Raw genomic sequence first — 9,828 nt, 5'->3', positions numbered from 1 at the left:
CCCCAGTGGAGGCCACAAATCCTGCCAAGCTTCAAGGAGATAGGTGCAGGGGTTTGGAAGAAACTGCACCCCAAAGACTTGAAAGCAAAACTCATGTCACATGTATGTGTTAAGCCACAGTGGGGTCAAAATTGCAGGGTTGGTAGCCCCTGGTGAGGCCACAAAGCCTGCCAAGTTTCAAGGTGATAGGTGTAGGGTTTGGGGGAACTGCACCTCAAGCTGCGAACAAGCAAAACTCATGACACGGGTGACACTGTGTGTATTAAGGCGCAGCAGGATGAAAGCTGCTGCCCTGCTGAGGCCATGAAGCCTGCCAGCTGTCAAGGAGATGGGTGCAGGGGCTGACTCCAGCCCCGGCGTGATATAGCAGTTTTGACCCTGCTGTGGCTTAACACATACATGTGACATAAGTTTTGCTTTCAAGATTTTGGGGTGCAGTTTCCCCGAACCTCCTGCACCTATCTCCTTGAAACTTAGCAGGCTTTGTGGCCTCAGAAGGGGCTAGCAAGCCTGCAGTTTTGACCTCTCTGTGGCTTAACACATACACATGACACAAGTTTTGCTTTCAAGAATTTGGGGTGCAGTTTCTCTGAACCCCTTGAACCTACCTCCTTGAAGCTTGGCAGACTTCATGCCCTCAGAAGGGGATACCATTCCTATAAGTTTCATCTAAATCAGGCTAGAAATTACAAAGTTATAGGGTGTTTCAACCTTCCCCATTATAGCCTATGGGTGAACCGCTGAAACATCATCAAAACGGTGAAACATTTTGACTTGCCTCATTTTGTTTCAAGACTGTTTTGACAATATCTGTTCCATTCCAATTTTGCTGTTTCAACCTTGAAATGAGTTGAAACAGTGTTGAAATAAAACTGGCAGTGAAATTTCGCACAGCCCTAAGTGACACTGTCCATTATGCTCTGAGCATTATTCAATCGAAGGAGAAAAGTGAAGAGCACTTCAAAGGGGTTGCAGTATCTTTCATATGCAGTGATCATATTTTTCAAAGCATTTTTTTAAAATCCCTAGTTAAATAAAAGAAACAAAAATAAGCAAACACAAGATCTGAGAGAGAGAGAGAGAGAGAGAGAGAGAGAAGTGGCTCACCCTGTTATACTTCACATCTCAAATGAGCTGCTTCACAGAAATGGAAAACCTCATAGCTTTGGTCTCAAAAAGGCTGATCCATTCCTTAAATTTACATGGGAAGCAGAATCCCAGCTCCTCCTCATACTTAGAGAAATATCTTCAGCTCAGAGTCACTTTTCAGGACCTCCTACAAAGAAAATAGTCTTCTTTAACAGCCCTGGCATGGAAGACACTTCACTTCAGATAGAATCTTTGGCAAATGGAGAAGCCTTTTCACCATGACATTCTTATTATTCCCCCTCAAACAGGCAGAAAGCCCTGGTTCTGGCTGGGGGGTGGGGCTGTTTGCTCCTCCACATGAAAAAATTGGGGGATGGGGGTTGGGAGTACCTGGCACTGGGTAGGGAAGGATCTGTTTATGTAATTGTTTAAGGTTGCCTTGGTCCATATATGTATGTGGTGTGGGCCGTAAGTTGTATGTTTCACTGTGAATTTATTTACTTCAATATTGTATTATAAGAAGTTTACATACTGCCCTGTTTTGTTTGCTCATTGGTCAGCTACAAAAACACTGTGGACGATATTGTGATTATCACATTGGATTCAAGTGATTGTTATGCCAATGTGTGGGTTTGTATTGCTGTAACCTTGTTTATGTATGCTCTAACCCAGAGGCAGGCAAAATGCGGCCCGTGGGTTGGATCTGGCCCACCAGGCCATTCTATCTGGCCTGCGGAACCCCTAAAAAATTAGTAAATTAATATTTATTTGCTCCTGGCTTCCTGTAAAAGCTGACAGGAGCCAGGGGCAGTAGGATCCAGGGGGAACCCTCCACAGAACTGAGCAGCCCACCCCTACCCCACCCCCAAGCATTTCACTCTCTTCCTGCCCTACCAGCACCACATGTCTCCTGGCTGCATCGTGGAACTGGGTGGCATGGGGCCCTGCCAGTACAGGTGTATGTGCATGCATACAGACAGGGGCAGTGTGTGTGTGTGGGTGCGTGTTCATAGGGTGAGTCCCACATGCACACTCCAGCATACACATGCATCCACACCTCCCCTCGCACTGCCATACACGCAGACCCCCATACCCCCTCATACAACCCAGCCACTCTCTCCCCACACACAGTGCACCCCAGAAACCCCATACCCACACACCCACAGCCAATCTACATGCATCCCCATGGTATACAAGAATAAGACTTCATTTTAATCACATCTGTGTACACTACACAAACGCATGTAAATCAGGACAAAAATATTTTTTGAAATCAAATTAATGAATGCTGTAGATGTTTGCTTTTTAGAATATAATTTGTTTTTTTTCTTGGTTCCGAGATGGCAAAACCCCTTGCTGAAAGGCATACTTCCCAGGACAAGGGGAGGGACTTTGCATGGCAAAGGTCAGGGGTTAGGGGGCAGGACTTTCAGTCACAAGTTGGCAACCAGAGGGCAGGGCAGCTGTCTAGGGGTGGGGCTGCCCATGCGGCCTTTGACAGCTTGCCAAAACTCGGTAAGCAGCCCTCCGCCCAAAATAATTGCCTGCCCCTGCTCTAACCAGTGTTTATTTATCATTGGGTTCCTTTCAGTGAGCCGCTGCTTAACCTGGTGCCAGTGGTGTTTGTTCCCTTGCCTGCAGCCTGCAAGGTCTGGGAGTGTAGGGGCTATACCCCAATAAGACCATTGGGAGTCACGGTTTATATCAATAAAGTGCCTCTGTCTGTCACATCCACTTATTTCTGTCTGTGTATATGAGTAATAAGATTTACTGCCTTATTAATATAAATTTGTAAATAGTTCTCAGATATATATGTTTAATAAGTTTTATTGGTCCTGTAAATCAGCGGTTCTCATCCTCTTACACCTTATGTCCCACCAACCATTTTGTCAAAAAACCCTGGTCCCACCATGATAAAAACAAAGCCTCACTTTTCCCAAGAAGTGTATTTTTATGTTTACATGCATTTTAGTATTATATTAATTATTAATGGAAATTTTAAGGACATTAAAAATTAAAAATAGCAATCAGGACACATAGTAAAAGTGATAAGTAAAAGGAGAAAATGTGACAGTCATTTATTCTCCCAATTACAATCCAGTACAATGGAGGAGCCTCCCCAGGGGAAAATGGAAAACCACACAAGTTGCACTTGTGCCTTACTTGAACAAGCTGTGCTCTGTTGACTGAGTGGACTTCTTAACACAGATCCAGGGTCTCAAAGACATGCAGTCTATAGGATCCAAAGCCACCATATTTAGGTACGCGCAGGCCATGTTTTGCCCCTCTTTTTCCAATGAAATTCTGAAGAAAAAAAAAAAAGAGAAAAAATGGCTTCTATTCTGGACTTGGTGTTTCAGTTACGGAACAGAAATGCTAAGAATACCTGTACACCTCCCAACAAATCGAAGTGAAGCAACACCGTTTTATGTTTTCCACAAGCCCTCAGATGTCTGGAAAAACTAAAAATACATTTGCCTATAGACATTTCCTCAAGTCTGCTTTGGGAGTAGCTTGATTTTTTTTCTTGGCTATGTTCAGACAAATGTGCTTCTCCTTACCTCTCCAAGCAGTCACAACTAGAGTAACTCACATATCATTAGTGAACGGTGACTCATCTACCCACCGCCATCCCTCTGTTTCTTTCCTTAGCCCTATCCAATAATTTTCTTTTCCTTTATTAGAGTAGATAGTTTCCTGTAATTAAGGATGGAGGTAAAATTGTTTGATAAGAAAAAGGAAACAGTTCCCATGAACCATCATCCTCACCACAGAGCCTTGCCACCTTAACTTTTCTATTGTTTTCAATTTCCAGAATAGTTTCAGATATGAAAACTCTAGAAATTCTTGAGTGTGTTTAAATGAGTGTATTTTGCATTGTATTTACAGATTAGCTCTGCTTTGTTTGTCACGGTAATGTATCAGTTCTAGTCTAGTCTAGTCATTAGAGTTAGCCTCTCTAAGGAGTAAGGCAAGCATCTCTGGACGTGATCTGCTACGCAGCCAATGCAAAGGATTAAATAGTGCCTACTTTTGGCTCACTCTGCTCCAAGCAATATTAACAACGACAGTGCTCTGCCAGCTGGAAATTCCTTGGCCACTCCGGGGTGCCCCTGAAACAGCAAGTCTAGATGGCCATGGAGCTACGTAATGATTTGCATCAAAGGTGAGAGATGTTTCTTTTGACAGCTCTAAATCAGTAAGTGGTGGATGTCAGGGAGGTCACTGAAGAGGTGATAGGTCACTCTAGGGAAATCCACTTCAGTGATCTCCCTGTATAGCATCTACTCCTATCACTGCTGGGGACAGGACACTGAGCTAGGTGGACTATTGGTATGACCCAGGATGCTACTTCTTATGAAGCTCTGCAACACCCATGCACAAAAGCTATGGCAGACACCCGAACACCCTGTGTCAGGAGAAAATCTGATATTTGTTGTTCCAGCTACAGTAAATTGGAGGAGCCTTCCCCAGGGAAATGGAAAACCAAACTCAAGTTGCTCCTGTGCCTTACTTGAACAAGCTGTGCTCTGCTGACTAAGAGAGCTCAAGTGGACTTCCTGACGCAGATCCAAGGTCTCAAAGACATGCAGTCGATAGCAGCCAAACCCAGCATATTTAGGTATGCGCAGGCCATGTTTTGCCCCTCTTTTTCCAATGAAATTCTGAAGAAAAAAAAAGAGAAAAAATGGCTTCTATTCTGGACTTGGTGGTGCAGTTACAGAACACAACTGCAAAGAATATCTGCACACCTCCCACCAAAGCAAAACCAAGCAACACCATTTTATGTTTGGCAAAAGCCCCCAGTTCACTGGAAAAACTTAAAATACATTTGCATAGAGGCACTTCCTCAAGTCAGCTTTAGGAGTAGCTTAGGTTTTTTTTCTTGGCTTTGATCAGAGAGATGTGCTTCTCCCCACCCCTCCAGGCAGTCACAGCTAGAGTAACTCACGTGTCATTAATGAAAGGCGATCCATCTACCCACCGCCATCCCTCTGGTTCTTTCCTTAGACCTATCCAGTAATTTTCTTCCCCTTTATTAGAGTAGATAGTGTCCTGTAATTAAGGATGAAAAAGAACAGTTATTCACACCATTTAAATGCTCGAGACAGAATATGAAGCTATTAGCAAATTGCCTGTCAAGAATGACACAGGGCAGGGGGGCAGGAGAGACAGAGGCCCAGCCCCCCACCAGCACTTCGGGTCTGGCCCGGTTCCCCTACTCCCTGTGCTTCAGGCCAGAGGCCGCCCCCCCCGTCCGGGTCCAGGTCCGGCGCAACTCCCCCCACTCCCTTGCTGGTCCATGCACCGTCCCCCGCTGCCCACATCCAGCCCTCTGCACCAGAGCAGGGGGCAAAGCCAGCTCAACTACCCACACTCGGCCCTCCATCCCCACTGCCATGGAGGGTGGTGGGGGTGGAGCCCTGCATCTGGCCCTGCTCCCACTTCTAATCCAGCCCCATTCCCCGCTTGCTGCGTCAGATCCGGGCCCATTTCCCCACCACTCTGTCCCCTCTGCGTCCACTGAGCAGGGCCAGGGGCAGAGCAAGGCCAGCACTACTGGCCTCACCCCCAGCTCTGGCCACTTCTTTGCTGCCATCACGGCGCACCGCTGCTCCCACCTCCTGTCCAGAATGTTCTTGGAGCACTCTGATTGGCTGTTTCAGACAACCAATCAGACTGCGAATAAAGCGCTATGGACAGATAGACATACAGACTAAGGCTTTTATATATATATAATTGGCAGAGGTGCAGGCACAGTCCAGGAACATGCTACCTGATGGCCAGGAGTGGCACTGCAGTCATTGTATCCCAGTCTCCTCTTTGTTCTCCCAGTTACTCACAGCCAGGAGTACTCAGAACAGTATTTGACCGTACAGCATTTGGTCTATTACGTCTTCTCAACATACTGTTCCTCCAGCTTTCTGCCCTGCACTCCACCCCTGTTCACACTCCCAGTACCCCTTTGTGCCAGGGCTGGGCTCCCTGTTTCTCCAAGGACAAATCTGAAGGTCTTTTCCAACCCCAGCCTTGCTGAGGAGTCTTTCTCCTCATGTCTTTTCTACTTCTCAGACAGGGCTAGGACTTCTTCCTCACTTGGTCCAGGGGACAAACCACCTCCCCTTTCCATGAGTCTCTACTGGTCTTTAGGCACACTTTCCTAGCTGCCAGTTTCCACATTTTTCTGTCTGTAGACCATTACTTCTTCACTAAGATTTTCTCCCAGCTCTTTTCCTGGCTCTGGTTCAACTTCTTGCTTCTGGTGCTACTTCTTGCACTCCCTGAAGTAGTACTAGGCTCCGGTGCTTTCCCAACTTGGACCTTCCTGGAGTACCTTCTTTTACATGAGCTATGCCTTGACTCTGGGTCAAGTGGTTGGCTGAAGGCACCAGAACTCTTGAAGGGCACAGGCTACCCTTCTAGGCTAGAGGCACACATTACAGTAAGCCAGTTTAAGTGATCAGAAACTGGTTTAAACCCATAACAGAACAGATGTTCACTAGACATAAACCAGTTTGAAAACCACCAAAACCGTTTTAAGATAAACCTGGTTGAATGTAGTATCAGACTTAACTGATTTGGGTCAAACCGGTTTATGCAATCTGTCCCAGACCCACTCCTTGCTGGTTTAAGTTAAATCAGACTCCCCCAGCATCCCAGCATGCTCTCTGACCTGGTAAGGGCTCTCTGCTCCACAGCAGGGCTGGCCCCTCCCCTCTGCTCCCTGGCTGCAGTTCCAGCAGACTTGCAGGCACAGCAGCATCTGCTCCTGCTCTCCACCCCCTTCACCACACCCTGATAAGCAGGGATCCCCTGTCCCTCTGACTTACACAGACACACTGCATTAGCTAGTACACCACATGCTGGCTATGGTCTGTGTTATGGCAGACAGCAGTGTTGGCTTAGGGCTTTTGGGAGCTAATCAACAACTCAGCTGGTAATGTCCCCCCATTCCATCTTTGTTTAAGAAGAGTTTGAACTAATGAGAGAGGTTGCTTGTTTTCTGATGGGGTGATAAATGCTGATAACAGAGCTGATATATGCTCTGTTATCAAGGAGCAAGGGGGTGGGGGGGAGGGAGGTGAACCCCTCCCTAATCCCATTGGGGCCTGGCCATGTTCCCTAAACTCAGCCCTGTCCAAGGGAAGGGAGGGCTGCTCTAGTGCCCCCAGGCCTCTATCCTGAGCCACTGCAGCCATGTGCCTGCATGTCTGAGATGTCTGTGCAGTTACAAAGTGATTTAGCCTAGGCAGGTTAGACTAACCTTCAAAGATTGAATCAATTGTCTGTTCCTGTTAAAATGTCTTTGCCTAAATCTGTTCATGGGGAGATTATTAGGTACAAATATTAGGTAGAAATAAATAATTCATGAAGATCCCTGCAATAGAAGAAAATGATCTCTTATTCTCACCAGTGCTGATTTTTCTTTTATCATAGCAAGGGTAGCATTGTGTGACCAGCAGAACTTCCAACTGCTATTCCAGTTTTGCATTTCTTTGGAAAAATAGTAACACTGATTTCTGTACCAAATCCAGTCTTCTGGGCAGGGTCTGCACCTCTCTGTCATAACAGTGGCAGCTGCAGTCTCAGTGACAGCTCCTAACAAGCAGAAGGTAATCAGCAGTGTATTTTATTCACATCTCAACTTTCTAAACAGCTATGAGATAAGTCAATAATTTAACTGGAGAAACAGCTAAAGTTAAATCTGACCTTCGCATTAGTCTTGGGAGGATGGTCCCCCCTGTCTCCACCCTGCACTCTAAAAACAAGCTGTGGCATCATCCCATGCCCCACCTCGCCACAGCTGTCCAGAGCCTGCCCCAACTCCAGCCCTACTCCCTCTCACTGCGGGGGCTTCTATCTGCTCCCCCACAACAGACTTACCAGCTGGACGCTGCTCTCCAGCACGTATCAGCAGTCAAATTGGTATTGGCCAACATGGCTCATTTAAAATAGGCCATCGGTATCGGCCCAAAAAACCTCTAGCCATGCACCCCTAGCTGTCAACATGTTAGCAGTGCTTTAGCACTGATCTACAGTTAATGACAGCTATTAACCTGATCACCCACCATAGGTCAGAAGCCCAACCATGGGCAATGTGCCATTTAGGCACATGGTCCGTTAAAGGCCATCTCCCTTTCACAAAATGCTCTGTAGCAAGCACAAGAATTGCCTGTATGGAAAGTAGCATAAGAAGCAATTATGTGCCTGCTTGTAGCTGTCTCTCAAGCTATGTAGGAACTGGAAGTAGGAGACCTAAAGCTACATGCTACAGTCTGGATACCATTCCTACGTGGAGAATTTCAAAGATAAAAATGTCATAACATAAAACGGAACAAAGACATTTGGAAAATCTTTGCATCGTTGATCCAAGTTCAACTGTGTTGTTCCTTGGACAAATAAACTATTATAAGGCAGTTTGGCCTGGAGCACTAGTTCTCAACCTATTTGGCATAGCGGGCCATGCTTGCAGCTGTCAATGTGTTATCTGGGCTGCACCCAGACAACTTACTGACTGTACATCCATTTAAAAAAAGTTTTGATAGGATCTCACATGGCCTGATGGGGCTGGGGGTGGAGAACCAGTGGCCTAGAGCCTAGGACTCTGCCACCCTGTAAGTGTCCATTCTCTTCTTTTCTGGACACCTGGACAACCAGATGTAGTCCTCTTAATCCCCCAAATGCCAGCTATGCACAAGTTGGCACTCTGCTCCTGCATGCATAGCCCTACACACATGCCCCAAGACAAAATGCCAACCTGGACATAAGTGGCACTGGGGAACTTAGATGAGTAAACCTGGCTGCCAAGGGGCCAGGAAAGTAGAATGCCGTAGTGTCCAGATACCAGCATGGGGACATTTGGTGTACTCTCAAGTTACTTAGGAGGAAATGATTCTTCCCAGCAATGGGTGATGACCCGGAGTTATGAAACCACGATGTTGCTGCAGCACCTGGGAAAGCATCTCATGGCAGACCAGTGTGGCAGCACCCGGTTGAGAACCACTGATCTCATCTCATGGATTTAAAAGCCTCACGGACGCATTAAATGTTGACCGAAAATAACATGAAGACTAAAGGCAGACTGAAGCGTATCACTGATCAGGGACAAGGGATTTGGGGGCTGCTGCAGCCTGGGGGAAGCCCCCCTTCCACGCAGGGCATTTACCTCTCTGTGCCAGCGCCAGAGCCAGCACCAGCACCAGCACCAGGACAGCTGCCAGCAGGAGCAGGGTCAGACCTTTCCACAGTCCGAGGCTGGAGCACAGACCTGAAATGGAGCAGAGCGGGGGGTTACTGAGATCTAGGCAGGAGTCCGGCAGCGCCGGGGAGGGCGGTGCTGGGGCAGCAAGGGAAATCCCCGGGGCATGTGCAGGGCACCCCCTCCCTCCAGCCCCACCGGGTCCCGCTCACCGCCCCGGGCCGCTCCGCCCCCGCAGGGCCGCGGCAACAGCTCACAGCTCTGCAGCGCCCCCGCCTCCGCCATGGCCCGGGAGCGCGGGAAACACACTTCATTTCGCGGGCGATTCAGACCTCGTCCTCCTCGTCCCGACCCGCGATTGGCCCGTGTCCTGGCTCCGCTGCTTCCGGGGTGGAGCCGGGACCGGTCTTGGCGGAAGGCAGGAATGACTGGTCAAGGGACGCCTGCCCGCGGCCTGTCTGTGGGCCGGGCGGGCTCGGGGCGGAGCTGTCCTGGCCCCAGACCCGGCTCCTCGCCCGCCCGGGGCGGCCCGTGACCCA

General features: G+C 48.0%; 1 protein-coding gene across 2 annotated transcripts in view; it reads right to left on the bottom strand.

The window, feature by feature from the left end:
• Nucleotides 1-3,152: 3,152 nt before the first annotated feature.
• LOC102382656 (C-type lectin domain family 2 member L-like) overlaps nt 3,153-9,828 on the bottom strand; it is a 25,440-nt gene continuing 18,764 nt past the window's right edge. Inside the window, exons 1-6 of one of the 2 annotated variants that reach the window (XM_025211465.1) lie at nt 9,502-9,822; nt 9,257-9,358; nt 7,502-7,689; nt 5,042-5,145; nt 4,604-4,754; nt 3,153-3,393 (exon numbers count right to left, since the gene is read on the bottom strand). In XM_025211465.1, coding sequence (XP_025067250.1) covers nt 4,637-4,754; nt 5,042-5,145; nt 7,502-7,689; nt 9,257-9,358; nt 9,502-9,574 — 585 coding nt within the window. In that variant the 5' untranslated portion in view covers nt 9,575-9,822 and the 3' untranslated portion in view covers nt 3,153-3,393; nt 4,604-4,636. Of the gene's footprint in view, nt 3,394-4,603; nt 4,755-5,041; nt 5,146-7,501; nt 7,690-9,256; nt 9,359-9,501; nt 9,823-9,828 lie in introns of those variants that run through there. The other variant, XM_025211464.1, reaches the window with a different exon arrangement.

Source organism: Alligator sinensis, unplaced genomic scaffold (genome assembly GCF_000455745.1).
Source record: "Alligator sinensis unplaced genomic scaffold, ASM45574v1 scaffold148_1, whole genome shotgun sequence".
NCBI classification, from domain to species: Eukaryota; Metazoa; Chordata; order Crocodylia; family Alligatoridae; genus Alligator; species Alligator sinensis.
The sequence above is the reverse complement of the archived record's forward strand: the minus strand, read 5'-3'. Positions and strand labels throughout refer to the sequence as shown.